General features: G+C 39.9%; 1 protein-coding gene across 2 annotated transcripts in view; it reads right to left on the reverse strand.

Moving 5' to 3' along the window:
- Nucleotides 1-22,898, reverse strand: part of ehbp1 (EH domain binding protein 1) — a 139,227-nt gene that overhangs the window by 2,592 nt on the left and 113,737 nt on the right. For both annotated transcript variants that reach the window (XM_081393848.1, XM_081393847.1), the window contains exons 21-22: nt 6,069-6,168; nt 5,030-5,103 (exon numbers count right to left, since the gene is read on the reverse strand). In XM_081393848.1, coding sequence (XP_081249974.1) covers nt 5,030-5,103; nt 6,069-6,168 — 174 coding nt within the window. The remainder of the gene's footprint in view (nt 1-5,029; nt 5,104-6,068; nt 6,169-22,898) is intronic.

The raw sequence follows: 22,898 nt of genomic DNA on the forward strand, positions 1-22,898 counted from the left end.
TGTAAGAACAGACTGTACTTGTGTCTTTACACTGCTTTATTAGCGCTCCCTCATGCACATAGACCAACTTCTCTTATTATATAGAGCCGCCAATTTCTATGAAAAAAAGAAAAGAAAGATAAACGCACATTCGGCCTTCTGAAAAGTCAATACTTGAAATAAATGTACTTCATTAAAAATAAATATGTTATGTGAAATTGCAGTGTGGTGCCGAGAGAGTCGTTGGTCCCGAAAGGTCTGCTTCTCGCTCTCGTTTAACCTCTCCGCCTTTGAAGTGAACCGCAGTGGCAAAATGAACACAGTTCCAATATTTGAAAGTTATTTGGTCCCCAGCAAATGAAAGTCTTTGGTGTTCTGACACTAGGCTTCAGAGAGGGTAATGCTAAATATTTGAGAGGATTTGTCTCAGCTTTAACAAATTTGCCAAATTTTAACAAAAGCTGCAAAAAAAAATTGCATTGTTCTTTAAAAAGCGATTTAGCTATTTGCAAAAGTTTAATTTTCTGTTATGCTAGCAATGTGACACAGGCCGGCCATTTCCTGTGCGCCTGCAGTGCTGACCGTATTTAACATCCTACAGGCCAGACTGTTTATCCTGCATCGCTCTCCATACGTTCTGTCTTTCACGACCCTCCTCTTTAATTCGCTCTGTCGTTTCTGCTACCCCTCCGTCAAAAACGACAATGCCTACTTCACAAAGACCTGCCCGGAGGGTAGGCTACGACCAACAAAAACTTCTCCTGCATGTCCCAAAGAGGTAGAGAGAGAGAGAAAGAGAAAAAGCCCCTCGACTCTTTACCTCCTCCTCCTGTTCCCCTTCAGCATTCTCAGCCAAAAAGCCACAGATCCTCCCCTGCACCTCCAGCAGAGGCCGCATGCAGCTGTCAATCAAGCGGAAGCGGTACCGCCCCCCTCATTAAGAAGGTAAACAATGAATATGGACGCAGGGGGACACGGCAGAGTAAACGAGCCATCGCAACTCGCCAAAAAACACTAACGGAAGCTGCTGCCTCCTCTATTTTCCCTTGAAGAAGAGAAGGATGAAGACTATTTGGAGTTGGTGTTGGTGTTGGTGGTGGTGGTGGGGTGGGGGGTTCAATCCTTTTTGGATTACTCCCCTCTTTCTCTCTCTCTCATCGCCCTGGGCAATCACGTTAAAACTCACATGGTCGGTGCTTATTCAGATAACCCTAACAATGCACACCAATGGTAACCATGTGAGCACTCACAGCCCACAGAAGAATGCGCTGGTTCAAATCCCCATGACCCTCCTCCACAGCAAAATTTATTCAAGAGTGCAACCTGCTCGGCAGCTTCAGGAGAGACAGAGCTTCTTCTGAGAGTTCTGCTGAAAGATCACTAAACACAAACTTCACACACCCGCTCTGCTCGCAATAGTGTACGGACACACGAAACAAATTTTTGGACTGAATGGAGTTGTTTTTTGGTTAGAACTTTTTTTTTTTGGAAGAAATAACAGGAAATAAGTAGTGTTGGAGGAATCCAGGGAAAAATGCATGATCTTATTACAGGAGATTTAGGCAAGCAGTGGGCAGGCTGGGAGCGCCAGCGTAAGATGGAGCTGGAGAGAGGCCAGCTGGGAATGAGACAAAGACCAACATGGAGAACCATGACAAGGAGGGTGACGGGACGACAGTCCCTGGATTCTTACCACACTACACCCAAACTACATCAGATACAAATAAAGTGACTATCAAAAACAAACCATATACACAATGTCTTTGAATAAATCTTTGAATCACTAATCTGCATCTTGTGTTTCTGTGCATGTATATGTGCGATGTTACTAATTTGTTTTTTGTTTTTTAATGGAAAAAACTTTAACTACACAAGGTTAAAATACTGAAAAATGATTTCAGTACAATTATACAGCCTAGATATCAACTACTGCTAACAACTGAATATTATCACCCGAATTAAATAAAAACAAAATATTACTAAAAATTATATTCTAAAAAACAAAACAGAATATATTACGACAACACGAAAAACTTGTGTGAATCAAGAGACTACACAAATATAAATATCTATTAGGTGCTGTTGTATAAAAGTGGATATTGAGAGTCAAATGCAGAAAGCAACGGCTAAATGGAAATGAACACAGATTTCAGTGAATAGTGTAGAATGAGAAAGTGTCGTCTCGCCTTATCTCCAGTTCCAGTCAACTAGCAATCTTGAAAGAGTTTGCAACATCATCAAAGCCGGCCATTTGATAGGATTCTCACACTGCACCCAATCAATCTGAGGAATACGGCAGCCCAGACATGTAACAAAGCTCAAATAGATTTACAAATGGGGTTGTAGGGGGATAAGCCCTTGCACAGGATTACATATTGATTTTAAACATATAAAAAAGCTTATCATATAAAACCGTAACAACAAAACTGGGGGACCTATGCAGAAATCCCTCAGCAAAAAGGAGCGTCCACTTTCAAATATAACGCCCCGGAGTGCACCGCATTTGAGGAAAGAAAGAAATAGGGAGAGGGGAGGGGGAAAAAGACGAATTTGAGAGAAAGCGTGTGTGCATGGCAGGCAGATAAAAAGGGCAAAAAGGATCAATTTGGAGGCAGAGAAATAGGAGTCATGGCATATTGTAGAAGGCCTCAGCACTTTTCTTTGCCTCCCCACAGCAGAGCGCAGACTGAAGGGGTTATCGTTTAGCTGACATTAACACTCACCCTGTTTGCTCTACACTTTCAACCGAATCCTTCGCGTCTTTTCAACCTGCCTTTATAATTTATATATATATATATATAAAAAATATATTTCCCATACTGGTGTCCACGGGCTTCAGATCTAATAATGCGTAAGGCAACAGGCAACAAGTGTAGCGAGTAATGATATCTACAGTATTATTATTTATTAAAAAAAGGGTAAGAAAAAAACCCCAACCTGGTCCAGCTGGCAAAGGTTTTTCCATATGTCATGCTAGTCAAATTCAGATCTGAATAAATGCGTTAAAAAGGAATAAATCCCTTTTAAAATCCAAAATTCAATTAAATTAAACTGGCCAAATTCCACAGCAAAATTGAACTGGAATTTGAATGGGAATGACAGGAAGATAAATTTACTGAATTTTAATAAAAAAAAATTATGCATTCTAGGAAAAGAACTATTCTTCTTTCTAATCTTCAAACTGTTTTAAACAATTTTTTAAAACTTTTAAGTCTTTGCTAAGCCAACATTCAAAGTTTGTCTTGATAAACCTTTTTAGTTTTCTAGTTAAAAATGAATGATGCATTTCAATTCATTTTAATTGTAATACTTATTCAAACGTAAATTTGAATGTAAATTGTACACCTGTACATTGTAAAACTGTACACTTCAATTACAATTCTCAATTCTAACCTCAATTACTTTTTCTAGAAGTTAGAATAAAAACAACATTTTAGGAGGAAACCTTATAAAAGGTGAGGAAAAAACAAATCCGTCTTGACATTTAGTTAAAAAAATACATAAAATGCCCTAAATGCTACCCAAACCCCTCTGTGACATCTATACGAGCCTTCAATATTACTCATCTCCAGGTCACACTGACTGTAGACTCTCCTCTGCACAGTCGTGGGGTCGAAGAGGGTGAGTATTTTTCTCTATCAGCGAGAGAGTGTGCACTGTGTGTGTCTGAACGCCTCAGCCGATACACTTCCAATGTCATCAGCTGACCAAGCAAATCAGCAATTACCTGTCTGCATTGCCTGGGCGCGAGAGCCCGTCGGGGCTCCAAATAAGAAACTGATGCACGAACCTCCTCACCAGCAGCTCAGAACTATCTCTGACTCGCTTCAGAAACACCCTGACTCTGAATGCCAAGTGCTGGGGCCTCATGGGAGAAAGAGAGAGAGAGAGAGAGAGAGAGAGAGGGAGCAAGGGAGATAAAGTGTGAGAGAGAGAGAGAGAGAGAGAGAGAGAGAGAGAGAGAGAGAGAGAGAGAGAGAGAGAGAGAGAGAGAGAGAGAGAGAGAGAGAGAGAGAGAGAGAGAGAGAGAGAGAGAGAGAGAGAGAGAGAGAAAATAACTGCGAGTGATAATTCAACAGGTAGCAGTGTGTGGACTGATAGGGTTGTTACAAGCAGCAGGGACTGAATTACCACTGCTGTGGACGGATCCCATCACCCTTGCACATCCAGACCAATATTTGGAACTCACTCCATGTTCACTGATAAGTGGACACAAGGCCGAGGCACTTCAACATCTGAACGTTATTAGTTCTCGATATCGGGCTCAGCATTTAGCGTTCAGTATCACGGTGACTCTCAGCGTGGAGGAATCTTTCAGAAACAAGACAGAAGCATGTCAAAATATTGAGATGAACCGTGTTGATCTGCCTCGGCGGAGCCCTGGAGGTGAGAAAGTGTGTGGCGAACGGCAGCATCACAATATGGGGAGCTGTGCTTTCTGCTTGGCTATTCATGTCCACTGTCAACCTCTCCGAACTAATTAGAATTGATTTATGATGGATCAGCTAGCTTATCAGGTGCAGAAAGAAATTACCATGGCTAGCCAAGGGGTGAGAGGGTCACCATCGAATTGTAAAATCAATTTGCATTGATTGTAAAAGGTTCATTTTGCGAAAGAGGACACAGTCAAAGGGATTAAACTTAACCAGACAACTTTGATACAGCACAATAGGCTTTATTTTTTTTTTACTTTCCTTACCTGTCTGTATTGCACGCACTCAAAAAGCTTATAAACATGAGCGCGTCCTCCGGCGCCCAGGGGCACATCACAGAGATTTAATATTGATGTGGAAATGACATGTGCACTTTTGGCTGTGATACTTGTGATTTTGAGAGCAAATCGTATATCTTGTGTACAATCCCAGGGTGAATTTGTAAGATCTACATTATTAAAGGGTAGTGTTTTCAAATCAGAGCTTGGTGGGCGGAGCCATGTCGGTGGTGTCAAAGAGCACGTCGCGGGCAGGTTTAATTAAGCAGGAGAGGATCTTTGTCTTTCACAGAGCGCCTCTCAAATTCACCCCCAAATCCCTCTTTCACTCCCTCTTACCTTCAATCGCCAGCATTGCCCTTAATTCTCGGTTCAGCAGCTCAAAGCGTCTCTCCAGATCGTGTTCCTTCTCCCTGGGCAAGTTGTAAAAGTTCATCAATATGTTAATTACTAAATCATTAAACACTTAAAGAAACCTTTAATAAACATTGATTCGTGAACTCGCCAACACCTTCCCTACCTCACATTAATCTACTGCAAATAAGCGATACACAAACCGGAACAGAGGGGACTGAGAGCGGGGGAAATGGCGATGGGGGGGGGGGGAATAAGCGGGCGGGCGGACGGGTGGGGTATCACGCGGCAAATTAAATTTCACCACTTTCAAATGTATTGGAAATGAGCTAACTCTGTCCCTAATAGAATTTGTCCTTCACAGCCTGTTCGGTGACTAAAAAGAAATGAAAGAAAGAGAAATTATCAAGGCCCTTTTAATTGAGCACTTAAAAAGCCCTTTTCCAGTGATATAATGTGATTAGAATACTTCAATCTGTCATTTGTGAGAGCTTTGAAACTCTGTCTCTTTCTTCTCCTCTTCTCTCTGTCGCTCTTTATACAGAATGAACAGCCGCCCAGATTTCTGTACGTCTCACTCTCACTTTTAAAGAAAAGGATGAAAGGTTTAAAAAATGAACATTATCATCTTTTGAGGCAAAAAAATAACTGCGAAAGCAGTTAAAAAAAGAGGGTAAATATGCGGGTTATTGTTATGGCTTCCTCTTTTAGGTGAATGAAGTCATTTTTTCAATTCTTTTTTTGGTCGATCCAATTCTCATAATGGGTGGAATAATACAGTCTTTGAAATCACATTATTGCAGACGCGTCCGTACTGATATGCCGTTTTGTCCTCTTTACGGTGGAGGGCCGCCGGGGGAGGGGTGAAAGTGAATGAGGGGCCCGACCTTCTGACTGGGCTCAGGTCTCTTGGGAAAATCATTTCAAGTGTGGGTCTCAACATATTATAGGTGTGTGTGCTCAGAGACCACAGCTTCCATTGGTAAGGGTGGGAGAGAGAGAGAAAGAGTAAACATTAACTCACAGCAGAGAGAGCTGGTTCTGTCGGCGGATCAGAGCATTCTTCTTGTTGACCAGCGTGAACCATTCCTGCATCATGGATTCCTCCTCTTCCTTATTATTCCCTGAAGAGACACACAGAAAAACTTAGCATGTAAAACTTTATAACATTCTTGTCATATTATGAACGTCATTCTGGACTCCCAGTGGGCTGTAAGTGGGTGCTAGGAGGCCTGCTTCAGAAAAATACAACTAAAATAAATATCTTCAAAATAAAAGAAAAGAGCACAGAATTTAACATTACAATTTCATTCTGTTTTCTAAAGACTGCTCAGAAATCACCACAAATTATTTATAGTCATCAAAAATTCGCACTAATTACCCACACACGCTAGATGTCTGTAAATATGAATTAGCCAACCATTCAAGTTCCACAAATCTCCATCTTAAACCTCAATACAACAGTTCAATTTCCAAAGCCGCCTTTAAACACGCACCTTAACAGAAAGGAACACGCACACTTTTGACCGACTTTCTCTGGAACGGATAAGTTAAGCACTTTTCTCACACCTCCAACGAGTATAAAGTGCATCAAATGAGATTATCTGACAGGCTTTTCTCAACAGCGCAGACTGACACGCACATTAGGAAGCTATCCAGATGCGTGTTCACTACCATATTTAGCCACATATTAGACACTTCACAAGGTACTGGCATTGTCAGTAAAACAGAGATGCCTCTGGATTAGAGCAGGATTAATGAAGGCTGGTTACTTTCCTCCGCTGACTGGGATTAAAGCTTCAACTCCAGGTCTTTGTGCAGCCTCAGAGCTTCAGATCCGATCCCATCCAAAAGCACATGTCCTGTGCCTTAGGCCTACATGTGCGGATGCCGAACTTACACAGTCGGAAACTACAGGTGGAGGCCCGCACATTGCTCAGGGGCTGAATGCATGACAGGTAAGAAACTCAATTACTTAGTTTAATTCTAATAGCTAATGGCAAAAAACAGCTGTCTGATGTGTCTGCATATCTGGAGTGCAATGTATGCTACTATTCAAAAGTTTGGTGTCAGTAATATTTGAATATTTTTAAAGAAATAAATACTTTTATTCAGCAAGGATGCATTAAATTGATCAAAAGTGAAAGTAAAGATTTGTACGTATGTTACTAAAGATTTATATTGCAAATAAAGATATCTTGTGAATTTTCTACTCATCAAAGAACCCTGAAAAAAATGGGATCCACAAAAATATTAAGCAGCACAACTGTTTTCAACACTGATGATAATAGGAAATGTGTCTTGAGGACCAAATCATCATATTAGAACAATTTCTGAAGGTTCATGTGGCACTGAAGACTGGAATAAATTACATTAGAATATTTTTATTTTTTTTATGTAAAACGGAAAAAGACAAAGCAAGTTGATAACATTCTGGGAGACAAAGATTTCACCTTTTGTTGGTTTTGTCTGACCAAGCGATGTCATCTCGATTCAAAACTTTATTTGACCTCAGAAGGTATCAAAGGTAAGCAGACACTGTGGGGTTTGGTAGTTTGGGCCGTGAGGTAAACCGGCTAAGTGGGTTCAGGAAGAATGACTCCGATGTCAGTATTCTGAGCATTTTTGTGACACTAATTATGTCTTTGAAGAGGGATGAAAGAGGAGAAAAGATGAAAGATCCTTTAAGCTTATGTAATCACATCACCTACTCTATGCTCCTGTGATACCTGTCTGTTCCTGACAGCATCAACAACAGAATTAGCATCTGTACACAAACACGCTCAGTCTTTTTACTGATGTGAGGACTTTAAGATCAATTTTTGTAGATCTTAAGATCCTTAAGAGTGATCCTGGATGACTTTGATGTGCATTTACTGTAACTGTAGTGCCAAACACAAAGACAATTATACCTAGCATTTATGGTCATATTATACTGCCAAAAAAGGTTATTTAATCAATAAAGTATGAGAAGCCATTGTATATTGTGCAGCAGAGTGCTTGCAACCGCTTCAGTTGTGACTACATTCACATTACAGCATGACTTTCAGTGTTTTATTGTTAAAAAAAAAATAGTTACTACATATTAAATATAAAAGGACACACATTTTTTGGAAAAAAATTATTTTGTTGAATGACATTTTCATCTAGATAATATAATTGCTATGCAACAGGTGAACAAAGCCATAAATTATAATATATCATGGATTTCAGCATGCTGTATCGACCAATCAGAAGCCAGGACTGGATATGTTTAAAAAAAAACAAGCAAAATGACAGTCTGTCTGTGTGCACAGAGCCATTACGAGGACGGGGTGGGGGTGACAAAGGGCGGATCTTCAATAAGAGTCTGATGTGGGAACTTAAACCTTGGATCTTTTTTCCATCACGCTGTTGCTTGGCACCATGTGACTGTGACGCTGGTCATGTGAGAGAGACAAATCCGCTAGCCACAACAAAGCCAGCGGCTGCCCCCGGTGGGACGACGGCCCTGTCACTCACCCCCACCAAAACTCCCCAGCCCTCCACCAGGGGAGCCGCTCTCATGTCTGCCAGTGCCAGATGTGTGAAATTTTGCATTTGACGACAACGCAGAGTAGACGGGAGGGGGAAAAAAAAAGAGGGGGTCCCGGATTTAGGAATCAAGCCTGGATTATTGTAGTCAACTTTTAAATAGTGCAGCTCGGAAGGGATAAAGTGTGCAGTGACAGGTCATTGTAGCGACGCACAGTCAAATGAAACAAGCAAATAATAAATGGTAATATTAAGCTTGTGTGACATTGTAAGGGAATGACGGATTAGTAGCTGCATCCCGGAGGCCATTGCCTGAGCTTCAGCACTGACAGAGCCCTGACAGCATGAAAGAAGTCCTCGCTTTACCACTAAAACAAATAACACGCACACAAACACTCTCATTCTACAGAAAAACACATTCTACAGTGCCAACACTTAAACTATGACCTTTGATGGGGACGACCCAAAAAACTGATGTCCTGAAATTGCAAAAAGTACAAAGCAAAAATAAATAAATAAATGGTAACACTTTAAAATAAGGTTTCATTAGTTAACATTAGTTAACTACTTGGGTAACATAAACTAAGAATTAACAATACTTCTACAGCATTCATTAATCTTAGTTAATGTTAATTTAAACATATACTAATACACGAACAAACAATGAACAGCTGGTTTTGTATTAACTAACATTAACAAAGATGAATACATACTGTAACCAATATATTGCTCATTGTTAGATAACTAATGGTTAACTAATGTTAATAAATAAGACCATATTGTAAAGTGTTACCAAATAAATAAATAAAATCATCTTAGCCTTGAAGTTTTTTTCTTTTCTTTTTATATTTAAATTAATCTGATTTAAGATTATGTAAAAAAAAAAAAAAAAAAAAAGCCATAATTTAGACAGTTTACACAGACAATACAGATAAAAACCAAATCAAATTATTTTCATAGTGTTGCAGTGCCCCTTTAACTCCCAAATATGCTATTTTTGTTTCTGGGTGCACCTCTTTGGTTGTTTGAGCACTTTTTTCCAGCTGATTTTCATTTCTTAATTTTAGAAAAAATATTTTGGTTGAAGTATATATTTCTGTAATGATAAACTAAATTAATAATATTAATTTAAAGGATTAAAATGGTGTAGTGCACTTGTAAATTATCCATTAAATTCTATACAGTATGAATTTGATTTTTTTTTTTTGCATTTGTAAAGACAAATAATATGATAAGTTAGCAGATTATAACACTTTTCTAATTATGCAAACATTTATAATAATTTATCTAAATTATTACATGATTTGATGGAACTTTATTTCTTTGGCATAATTTATTTTCTCCAGAGCACTGAATAAAATCAATTAAAAAATAAACAGGACCTGCTTCCCTAGATTGGCTTATCAGTCTCAATAGCAATCACTTTACAAAACTCAAGAGAGAGACCTTCACACACCCTACAGTCCACACATACAGGGGCCATGCTCGCCTGGTAGGCCCGAGGAACTGTGTCCGTGGCAGGGTGATCTGGGCCCTGCAGCCCAATCAGATTAAGATAGTCATCTCAGCCACTGTTGCATTCAAAACAGATAGCATTAATGAAATCCTCACACATTTCACAATCTGCCCCTCTTTCCTGCTAACCTTTACTGATTATTTACTAACACTTAACAGCACACACACATAGACGAAACAAACCTCAAGCCACCCAAATGTAAAGTTTCATGTGAATATATTTAGATTATATTAGCTAGACCATAGCTTTAAACAGATATACACCTGATTAATTTCAAATACACCCTAAATAGCTCCAGGCACAACTGTCACGAGTCCAAAATATTAAAGAAATATCTGAGCTGCTTTAGCAACTGGTTACAAAAACCACAACTTGATATTTGGGAAACATTAGCATACAAGATCTTTCCAAAAGTTGCCAAAATGCTTAAATAAGATTGCTTTTCATTTGCAAGGCATGTAATTAATTAGGCTAAACGCTGTGAATAGCAAATTAATTATGCGAATTGAAGGTTCTATTTTTTTTTAAATTAGAACCTTATTTAGATATTTACAGAATGATAAAAAGCAAATAACTCTGAAGTAAACCTCCACAACAGGGGGACTGTTTTGCTTGGCATTTTGTTTAATTACAAAATTCCCCCTCATTTGATTTAGATAAAAATCTTTCTAAAGCATTAAGAAACCAGAACAATTACAAATTAATCCTGAGTCCTGCTAAGAGCTGGGTGTCTTTACTGAAAAAAAAGAAGAAGGAGAAAAAACAGGCTGGGGGTGGAGAGAAGAGGCCATAAAGAAAAGAAAAAGAAAAGAAATATATTAAACCCTGTGATCACAGCAAGCTCTTCTCATTTCTTATCCACCCGTTTTCTGTTTAATCCAATACCCAGTAATCCAATTTGTCTATCGGAGTTTGAAGGGGAAGATCTCCACTCCTCCACCACTCAGTCACTTTTTGAACATTTACGATTTATTTTAAGTGGGCTGACTCTCCTCACTCATTCATTCTGTGCGTCTGACTGCCGTTTCCCTCTTTTTTGTTGTTGTCAGGAGTGAGAATGCATGAAAAAGAGAGCGAGAGACAAATAAAAAAAAATAAGTAAAAAGGGGGAAAGAACAAGATGAATCTTGTGCGATTGAGAGGAAGCTCATTAAGGCCCAGTCAGGGAGTCTTTTTGAATATGCATGGAGCCAATAATCAGATCTTCACTCGTCACTGAAGGAGAGAGCAGTGAGAACAAAAGGATTGATTTAATTACTCTGAGTGGGTCTGCAATGTGGAGAAGTCTTGTTAGCATGAGCTGAAAGGGCAGCACTCGCCTTGCGCCGCTCTGATGGAAGGTAGTTTAGCTTTAACCACAATACCTAATCGCAGGATAAAGCCCCGGCCATTGTGCTTTGAGACGCCCATCACTAGTTTCAAAATGGACCGAACACATTTTCTCTTGTTTAAGCCAACCTAGTTAACCACTAACCTTTTCCCCTGTTTGCTATTTATCTGGGGATCAGCCTCTTTAGGTGACCGAGACCCTGAAAAATGAAAGAGACATGTAGAAAATGAAGATCTTCAAAAGCTTCAATTTACTCTACTGAAGTAACGGTTCATTATTTTGAGATTAAAATAGAATTAAACCACTTAAAAGAATATCATCCAAATAACTAAAACATAATTAAATGACATAAAAAACCCACTGTATTAAATCACTTAAATCTTAAAGCGGAAAATAAACACGTTCTTAATATGAGCACTGAAACACGTTATCAATTCATGATCACAGACTGACATATTTGAGTTAATGGAACATGAGCAGTCAAAGCGCATTACAATTTAATTCCTCGCAAAGTGTCCCGTCACTGGGTTGTCAATTGCCACTGGTATTATTGACCTTCAGTTGCTTGCTTTGCGGCTTATGAGGAAGGATTCATAAGCGGAGCGGCCTTACAGCGAGGAGAGAAGAACCGCAGGAGGAAAACAGGATCGCTTAAGTCGCCCTTAATGACAGAAAAGTCTTGGCTATACATACACCGTTATCATACATCCTTTCATGTAATTGTTTGAACGTTCAGTGAGGGACTGACAGAAGATAGTCTGTACCTTAATACTCGTCTCTCACCCGCCCCTCAGCGCTGTTAACACAAACAACTCCTCTGCAAACACCCCAGTCCCCCAGCACTTTATGTCGAGTTTGGCAGGGGCAAAACAAACAAATGGCAGATAATAGATTTTTTTTCCATTTTTGCCCTAACTACATTCCAATTTGTGTATAATATCTAATGAATTTGCATATCCATCAAAAATGGTTCTATTACTTTAAAGCAATATTTTGACATGGGGAGTAACAGTGGAGACTATATAAATTGTAGCCTGCCTGTCTGAGTTAAGCAGCAGGAATCACAAATATGTCCATCTCTGCCTGCAGCCCCCTACTCTATTAAACTGTGTTTGTATTCCACCCTTCTTTTTAATCAATAAACATTATCACAGACTGACAGACTATCAGCTAGTGTTGGCCGTTCCTTGCTCCTTAATCCCTGGGCTGCCTGTCCACTATCGCAGCTTCACGGTGAGCGTAACAGCCAAGACAGGCAGTTTACATTACAAAACAACAATTACAGCCCTCTTCACAACAGCACTCGCGATAAATAATGATGCAAAATGACAGAAGTGTGGATGAAATGAAAAAATGCTTGATGGATGAAACAGTACCATAGATATTGTAGATATTTGTTTAGTGTTTGAGTTTTTGTCTTTACATTTATGCATTTGTCAGATGCTTTTATCCAAAAGCAACTTACACTGCATTCAAGGTCTACATTTTATTCCTGGGAATCGAACCCATGAATCTGCCGTTGTTGCGCCATACTCTAGTGTTTGAACTACAGGAACAATAATAAATAGTCTAATAAAATCCAAATTAGTTAATTGTAATCTCACACATGATGACATGTGATTTGCACACAAATTACATATAATATTATCTTATCTTATTATCTATGCGTGTGTGTTGCATTGTATACGCGACAAATAAATCTCTGAATTTAGAATGAGGGGTGACAATATAAATGTAAATACTAAATAAAAAAGTAAAAGTAAAGTGAACAAAGTAAAATGAATGGAAATCAACAGTTTGTACTCAAGTAAGGTTAACAAATACCAATTAAAAAAACTATATATAAAATAATATTATATAATATATATCAAATAATAGGTTTATAAAGATTAAATCAACCAAGTTAACCCTAAACAAACAAAACAAAAAAATAAGACCTAAGATATAATATGACCTTCAGGGTGAAACACTGGAGCCAGAGGTCCTCTCCTTTCTTATTTTGACAAATACTATCATTTCACTCCATCACCCACTTTAAACCTGCTTTTGGGAGCGCTGAACACAGGGGCAGAATCAAGGGCCTTTGGAAAAAGCTGAGTACTTCAGGTAATTAAAGCTGTGTGAGTGGCAGATGAGAGCGGTAAAAAAAAGATCACCTGGTGAAGCCTCCGAAAAGGTGTTTCATTAAAAGCCTTTTGCCATACAAGCACGGCACAATGTGGGGATGCTGTATTTTACCACTTGTGCTCAACAGGCCCTCAGAGCAGAGACTCGGATGAGAGCAGAAACCTATCCCGGTTAATAATCTCATAACAAAAGCTAAAAGACATCATCCTATTAACTAGTGGTCTCCAGCGCTAATGCGAGGCACTGCCTTGTGCCTCTGTATAGAGAACGCAGCTAATAAAAAGGAGTGTGTGAACAGCTGGCAGGAGACTCCGTCAGACCCAGGCCCTCTTTCACCCTTTATCTGTCCCCTCTTGTTCGGGAGCTGTTATTGATATCATGAAACTCAGCGTCGACATTGGTCAAAATTTTTAATTTTGGGTGTCTTGTTTTAATGGAAACGAGAACACTAAGGTCACGGCATTTCTGTTTTACGATTTCGATTCTCTGCAATAACTCGGAGGAGGAATGCAAGTGACACCTCCCCCTTTCCCTCCAGCACCACCAACTCCTTGTTGCACATTTTACCTTTTTTCTTTTCTTCTTTCCTCTGTCCTTTCTTTCTCGGGGGGAATATTAAATGAGTGAGCCGGCTGAAAGGCGCTGAGTCGCTGACACAAAAAGCGTTAAAAATTCTCATTTGGTTGTCTTTATTTTGCTAGCGCCATGTGGTCCTTGAAGATGTTGAAAACACGGGAAGCAGAGGAAAGATCAGAGCCGGCTCATTAGCATTGGGACAGAACTGGAGAGGCAGCGGTGTATAGTGGGCCCTACTCCAGAGCTCCAGTGAGAGCGGTTGGTGGTAAGCTCCCTGTTTCATTGTGCTTTTGTCTTTCCTCTGGGTCTACCTCACAGCGGGGAGCAACGCTAGCCCCAGGTTACACAAGAGAATTATGGGAAAAAATTATTTTGACCAAGGTGGAGAGGACTCAGACATTGTCAGACATAGGCTTTGTGGGCAAAGATGATGTTCTTTGCGAGATGACAGAAGGTCTTAACGATTCTTCTTCAAAGACCCTATCATACTCGTACTGAATCCACTCTTGGCTGTTCAATCTACTCATACAGTCTGAGAGAAAATACCCCACAGACCAACAATGTTCTCTGAAAATCATACCACAGTACAAACTTGCAGTGGTTATGCAGAAAATATTAGACTCTAGCTATAAGCTTATATAGCTATAATCTAGCTATAAAATAAGCAAGCAAATAAAAAACTGTTTATTAGGAAATATAGTTTAGCCCAAGGGCTGTGTCATGATGACAGTATGCATACTGGCTGACCAAATGGCTCACGTTTTGATGGAAAGAGAAAAACATTAGTTCTAACCCATCTCCATCTCACCCCTGCCTTCCCCAGTCGTAGTGAAATGGATAAAGGTCTAGTTGGATTGGTTTATCGGGTAAATCCTGCTGGTTGGCCTGCTATCTTGGACGATGACCCTGAAGAATGTCAACAGCTCATTTCCCCAAAGCTGGAAGGAGTCACCATGGAAGTCATAATCTGCTCCTCGGCAAAGACCTTGATTCAAATACCAAATCTTTCCATCTTTTCAAATATGTATTAACAGGAATCGTCCACTCCTGCGCAACCATAACACTTATGAAGATCTAAAGAGGAAACGCTTGGTACCAAATACTCCAGCTTTCAATTTTATAGAATGGTCTTTTGTTGTCATGGCTTTATGTTCAGGCCACATTAATTGACTCTATTAATGTAATAGTTCCTGACTGTAGCTTAAAAAGTAAAGCATGGCAGTAGCAACATCAAGGTCATTGGTTACATTTTTAAGGGCGGATAAAATGTATAAATGAGAATATGTAAGTTACTTTGGAAAAAAATTGCATAAATGTTAAGTTTTCATATACTATAATTGCTTGCTTGTTATTAGTTAAAATGTTTGATCTTTTTTTTTTTTTTGCATGAGATATTCACACACAAACCCTGCATTTTCTGTTCTTACCAACAGGACGACAGCGACAGCATGAGACACCAGAGTGATTTTTTTGGCCACGTTGATGGGGGTCATCTGCTTGACACTAACTGGCCTCCAAAAAAAACCCAGGACCAGATGTTACCGAAATGATCAACAACCAAAGCAACAATAGCTGCAGGGGGAGGGAGAGAGCAGCATAAATTAATGGCTGATTTCTCTGGCTTTGATGGAATTAGCGGTACTTCTTTTCTCAATGTGCCATGTGAATGTCCTTGCGTTAAACGTTTTTTTTCTCCTATTCTCTTTCTCTCTCTCTCTCTCTCTCTCCCCTTTTCTCCCTTTTTGACAAGTAAGGCCACCCAGCAGAAAGCAACTGATGCAAAACCCCCAAGTAATCCCTGTGTTTATCTCTCCACTGTGGTAAGTCTGAACACAGACCCCATTATCTCACGGATTTGAGCAAACTTTCATTTATTTGTTGGCCTTGGGTATTCTTTCTTCAACTTCGATGCCTGAGTTTAGGATCCCCTGATTCCCCTATTCCAATGTAAATAGATTTGCATAGGGTCACAATGCATCTAGCTGAGTACTGATTAGCTGACAGAGGGGAGGCCTGTTTGCAAAGGTGGGGGGACCCCAGTAGACATGTACATGTAAAAAGGTGCCTTCCAGGAGGGAGCAATGAGCACATACATATGTATCTGTGATTGCATGAAGCTTCTCAAAATCTCCACAAAGCCAAATGGAAAAGGGCTGCTTGCATTCCTGCCCCCATCTCTTGTTCTTGGACCAAAACTAACGGTGTTGAGTTGACTGCACCTGAATTAAGTGCTAAAATTTACACAAATTTACAACTACTTCTGTATTTTCTCAGTAAATGTATGATTTGTAGGCATAATACACAAAGAAACAAGACATTTAGATGACATGTCTTAAAAGAATTTACTCGCCTTCAAGTTTTTCCAAACCTGTTTGACTGACTTTCTTCTGTTGAACACAAAAGATGATATATTGAAGAAAGTTTCAACTGTTTTTGTCAATATAATGAAGTCAATAGGGTCCAAAACAACACTAAATGAAAAAAAAAAAAAAAAATATCTAAATATCTTCTTTTGTGTTCCACAGAGGAAAGAAATGTGAATGTAAATTGGTTTTTATTTATGATGAAGCATTATATCACGTAGCGTGAGCAATAATTTTAACAAGGACTTTATAGATGCTTTTGACATTTATCTGAAAAATCTTGTGGGTCAACAGATGTAAATTGTTTGCAGTTACAGTAACAAACTACCAGTAAATATGAGCTATAATAGATTTTTAAACTAGCATTAACAAAGGTGGCAGCCTTGGCCCCACCTATTTGGAACACAAGTGTTTTGGTAAGACATTCGTGTGCATTAAGGACAGGTTGTAGCCATTTAAGAGTATCTCTGTTATCTCATCTACTTAGGACCCGCTCTACCTCTGTTTACATACTAGAGGTGTGAATTTCTGGGGGGTTATCAGAGCTTGAGCAACACTCCATTTAGATTCACACCGAACCCTGAGAGATGCTGAAATGGCTACCTGTAGAGACGACAAATTAGCACAAGCAGCAAGGTCCCGTCAACACCTGCAGAATGTTTTTCTTGCTAATATATTATTTGCTTTTATTTGCTTAATCCGTTTTCCAAGTAAAGTCTGAGCAAACGATTGCAGAGGGTGAAACACATCTGCTGGCCCCCTAGATGTTCAGCCTTTCAGATGACTGTCAAAAGCATTTCAAAAGTCCCTATTATCATTATTTAACAGACGTTACAGCTTGCGCCAAGTAAAATAATGTGCATTGTATAAAAGAAGATATATTGAAGAATGTCTCAACTAATTTTGTTCAAACAATGAAAGTCAATGTGGTCCAAAACAACATTCTAGTCCTTATCAAAAAATGGTGTTTTCAAAAAGACACTATTCAAAAAATCTTTTTTTGTGCTCCACAGAAGAACAAAAGTCATACAGGTTTGGAATGACATGAGGCTGAATAAATGAGTTGAATTTTTTTGGGTGAACTATCCCTTTAAGGTCAAAAGGTACAACAAGATAGGAGAATGAATGTGACATGGCTTAGAGTGAAGGAAAATGGGTTAGTTGAGTGCAGAGGTGCAACTCCCTCTGCGTTGTAGTCATTTCCCTCCTGCAGTGTGTCTTTGCATAATTTGCTCCTCCTCCCCCATTAGAGCGGTCGGCTCGTCTCCCCGGGCCATGTGTTAGAACAAATTTGAGCAGTGTCATATTGCACGTATTTCAACAAGGCCAATACGGTTCCCGCCCAATTTGCTTAATGAATTAAGCTGAGGAGAGTAATGGATGTGCTAACACTATTAGCCGCCCTCCACACATCTGCATTGGCAACCCCCCCAACCCTTCCATTTTTTTCTCTCTTTTTCTTTCCTCAGGTTTGCTTAAGGACAAATTGATAATGAGTCTCCTCCCTACAGTAACTATAAAAGTAGCTTCCCTCGTTTATCTCTCCATCTCTACTAAGCGGCTAACAGCAGAACAATAGCATTTAAATGGTCATTTCCATTAGCTCAAATGAGCTGTTTTGGGTGTCGTTAGCGTGTTTTAGCATGCTAAAGGTGGGCTGGGGAGAGACGCTGTGTGCTGATAAGGTTCAGGTAGTACGCTAGAGGAATGTGTAGCCTAGAGAGGCCCATACAAAGGGAAATGAACAACAACTGAGCTAGCATAGCAGGGCTGTTAGCACGTGAATGCCCCTAATTACAGGCCAACCCCGCGTCATTACACTTAATTGTAAAGTGTGTCTTAATCAGTTTCCATATGAAAAGGTCTATTAATTAAGTGCATGACTGAAATTCAATTATGTTGTCAGGAGACAATTTGTAAACCAAATAATGATCAATTATGCAAACCGAGTCCCACGCACCCAAACTGTTTTGCTAAGCCTTTTTCACAATGAGAACTTCTCTGAAAAAAATCGAATGTAATAAAATTAAAAACAAATTGAACAACAACACAATTACTGAATGACATTCAAAAGCCCGACTTAAAGAAATACTTCAAATGTCAGACCTGTCAGTGTCTGTTAGCTTTCTTTTCCTAAATATGTGTCAAAGAAATTTTCATTGAACAATAGCTTATGTGTTTGCCACAAAAAGTGGGGTGTTGCGCACATGATATGCAAGTTCAAATCTCGGCTGCATCACACAAACCCATTCCCGTCTACTCTCGACCGTCCTCTACATTACAGAAAAAAATGAAATAAAAATGAAAAAGACAGACACACACACCAGTGCCACAAAAACAAAAAACAGCAGATCATTGAGGTCTTGGCTGGCGTTGCAGAGAGTGGCTCTCTGTTTTTCCACGCGTATGGAGCCGCAGTGGCACGGCACTAGCTGCGTTTGGCTGGGTCTTACTGGAATGGCAGTCAAGGGGGTGGGGGGGGGGGGGATGAAAAGGCCTCAAGATGCTTCAATAAAGGGGAGATTATAATAAGCGCCATCATTGTGCCCCTTTTTGAAAATGTTAATCAGGCATATCACTGCCTGCCTGCAATGCCACATGTAGCAGCGTTTAACTTAACTTCACACCAACAATTTAGAGGACAGCAAGGCCACTGCAAAACACAAGGGGGGGGGGGGGATGAAAGAGAGGGATAGAGGGAAAACGAAAACAAACGGGGATGAGAGGGAGCGCTATGATGGCGACTCATCGTAATTTCCGTGCTGCTATAAAAATCTAAATTACATGTCTTACAATGCAGGCCGTATCTCCTGCAACCAACAAACCCTTCCCCCCGACACCCCCTCCGCAGACACTATCCACCCCGTGCGTTTTATCTTAAGATTCTCAGACAATGCCTGGAGGATCCCCTTCTCTAATCTTCCTTAAAATCCCCTTTCATCCAACTGTTAAAGAATGTTTGAAAGCCTGACACCAGACCAAAAAAAAACCCTCTTCACATCTGGGAAAAGCTTTTGGAGGGAGGGATTGCTGGTTGGGGGTTTGAATGTAAAGTCAATGCAACTTAACTAATTAAATTGTTTTTGCCTCTCGAACATTCAAACGGCCTCAGAGATTAAAAATGGCTGATGTGAGGTGTTTTTCTTTCTCGCTTACAGAGATCATCACAATAGACTGGACAAATGCAAGGAGAAATTACACTCATTTTGTTTAATACAAGAGCAGTACTAATGTCTTACATCATGCATTAATTGAGGCTAAAGGTCTAACCTGTTGATATTAGGTAGCAAGAATACATGACTTCACAAAGGAGATCTACTCTGCGCACGTAACGGTCCGGTGAGAATTAAAACCAGTGGGAAGAACAAAGGCCGCAAAAGCCAGTAGCCGAAAATGGACCATTCTGATGTTAACCAGCTCTTGAAGTCGAGCACATAGTCCAGCACTAAACCTGAATAGGCAGTCACCTCCTGATCCAGCGCTGGCCTTTGGTCGTGCCGATAAAAGCCATCCTTATGAGCCGAATTCCTGCGTTTGTCTCCAGGCTTACTTTTCCGCTACTCACGGCGCACGCTTAGCAGGAAGGCTAAACGAGGTCTTTGGTCTTTAAAATTAGAGTGGACAAGCTACCGAACTAGCATGCAAATCCCATGGAGGAGAAAGAATAGGACAGAGGGAGAGAAAAGGGAAAAAAGAGAATTGAAAGAGAGAAAACAGAAGAAAGAGAACAGCAGAGAGGGAGGAAAAAAAAGAGAGTTTACGATTACACCGATAGAACCCGGTGCGTGCCGATTGCGCGAGACATCACAAAACCCGTCTCGTCCCCAGAACCGGGGCGAGTATTATGCTCTAAACACTTTTCCTTCTCTTACTGCGGAAAGATTATACTGGTTATCCTATTAATGCAGCTGAAATGCCATTCTAGTGTCTTTAAGCTCTTGCATAGGAGGTCAAGAGGACTATGCCACCGCTTACAAGCATGCTGTGGATGTAATCTTCCCAAAGTTACAATAATTAATGTTAAGCTTCTTTAGCAATACGTTTCTGAAAGAACTTGCCTGATAATATACTTAAAGCTGTGTTAGCTGTTAGCTGTTGTCTGAGCTCGGAGACCATTTCCCCATGCGACTCACGTAGCCAAGCTTAAATCTTTAGTCAAACTAAGGGGCTGGTTACAAGCATGTTGCCTTAGCCACACGAGCAATTCCATTTCAGTCTTGGCGGAGCTGAGATCTATAAACGCAGACACTCAAGCAATTATTTCTGCATGGCCAACACTGTCTTGGAATGTGGGCAGGGAGAATTAATGTGGGAAAGCTGAGGGGGGGAAAAAGCGGGAAAAAAAGGGACTGACGTTTTGAGACTAAAATATAAAAAGGTGCACATCCGTGAAGAAGCCTGGAAGAGGACGGCCACGTCCCCGAGAATAAAACAAACACAACGGGCCTCTTCTGACACGTTTGTTTTTGCTGGCACAGACTGTGATGGTTTGTCTGTAAACTGCATTAAGCTGATGATATCCGTCTTGTATGAATTTCTGTGACCGCGCCGAAGAAAAGGAGAAAGGATTAGCATGCAATAAAACCTGTGTCAATCTTATCAGACTCAAGTGCAATTTTTAAACATATGTTAATCTCACCTAAAACTCATTCTTTCCCTCTGCTTTTTTAAAAATCTCTTATCGAGGACTCTGTAGGTGTGAGGGTTTTTAGAGCGCCTTTAAATGCCATTATTTTCATAATTGCGTTCATTGTTGCAGGTTATAAAGCAATTTGAAAATCATATGTGTGCATAAATGCATGCTGAGCAGATGTCAGGGAGATGCATTCAGAGGGTTGCTGAATATCAAAAGCCGCGCAGATAACATTTACACACATTTCAATGCTGTGAGCTGAAACATTTCAATGTGATTCGGGACGGTATTGTGCACGGACAGAATGGCGAGTGCGCAAATAGCTCTCCTCTCTCACTTTTGATTTTGCGAAATGTTCAAAATTGATATGTTTTCGTCTAACATATTTAGACGTAATTCTAGGGATGTGGCTAACTGAGGTAATGGTTCAGCTGCTGGTGAGATGGGCATAGAAGCCTGTGTGTGTGTGTGTGTGTGTGTGTGAAGGACACTGCTCCCTCTGGTGTGGGAATAACAAGTTCATTAGGCAGGAGCCACCACAGGCCTCTGCCTTCCCCCGAGCGCTCTGCGTTCCGTTTACGGCCTCCTAGCCCATCAGCGGCTGCATCATTAGGGCTCTGCCATAATTAAGAGCTGTTAGAAAGTGAATTCTCCAACTGCAGATTAGAAAATTAAACTATTTACTGATTACATATTAATAGAAGACAACAATGGCAGTCGCCATAAGCTTGGAAGGCAACCAAGGAATACATCTGTGTACTTAATTACCATAAACAATGGTTGCATGGAAATAGAGTTTTATACGCATTCCCTTCTGTAATACGCCTGATATCAGAAGACACTTGACAATTCGTGTTCAATTATCTCCATTCTTTAATGTGCTGTGAACTGCACACAGTAAATAAATTAACCAGCCCAATTACTGTGAATTCATCTGGGAAACAAATGCAAAAAACAAGCAGACTAAGGCAGAGCGTATAATGAGGTGGGGAGGGGGGTATCAGGGATCACGAGTAGTTCTTAGAACAGTTTTTATATGTATATAAATATAACTTTGTATGTGTACATACATGCACACGCATATATATATGAATAAATGAATAAATATATATGTGTATACATATATATGTAAATGCATACAGATGTTTATTTTATATATGTCTATATATATCATGAATTTAATTATTTGCCTAATTTATGTGTATGTATGTATTTATATGTACTGTATCTAGTGACCACCCAATATTATGGGTGGAGGAAGCAAATAAATAATACAAAAGTTAAATAAACATGCATATGCAGAAAAAAATATATTGAGGAAAACTTTAACTAAATCTCCATGAAACATACAATTATATAATCCTTAAAAGAATTAAGTGCAACACAGCTTGGCAGTATGTTAAATTCAATATGTGTATGTTGAGCATAACATAATGACCATGTTTGTTTTGTGTATTATTGGCTATAGAAGCTGTTACTGAAGATCATGTTGTCTGTGAACCCGACTGAGGCGTGAATTCACCCGTTTGCAGTGCTGAAATGCGTGCACTAGCTCAGACAGGTAAGCACATTAAGGTGAGAATCATACACATGGTCTGGTGTGTAACAGAGCCTCTTATTTCTGTGTGAGTGTGTAAATATTGCTGAAATGTCTGGTTTGGTTCTCCACCTGCTAGGGCATTCAAGCCATTTATCATTCAGAGCGAGAAAAAACCCTTCAAACGGACACAGCGGCTTTGACTTCAACAGGGTCCAGGTGAGTGGGAAAAAAGAGAGAGAGAGAGAGAGAGAGAGAG

This window comes from Scardinius erythrophthalmus (genome assembly GCF_964197995.2).
Source record: "Scardinius erythrophthalmus genome assembly, chromosome: 19".
NCBI classification, from domain to species: domain Eukaryota; kingdom Metazoa; phylum Chordata; class Actinopteri; order Cypriniformes; family Leuciscidae; genus Scardinius; species Scardinius erythrophthalmus.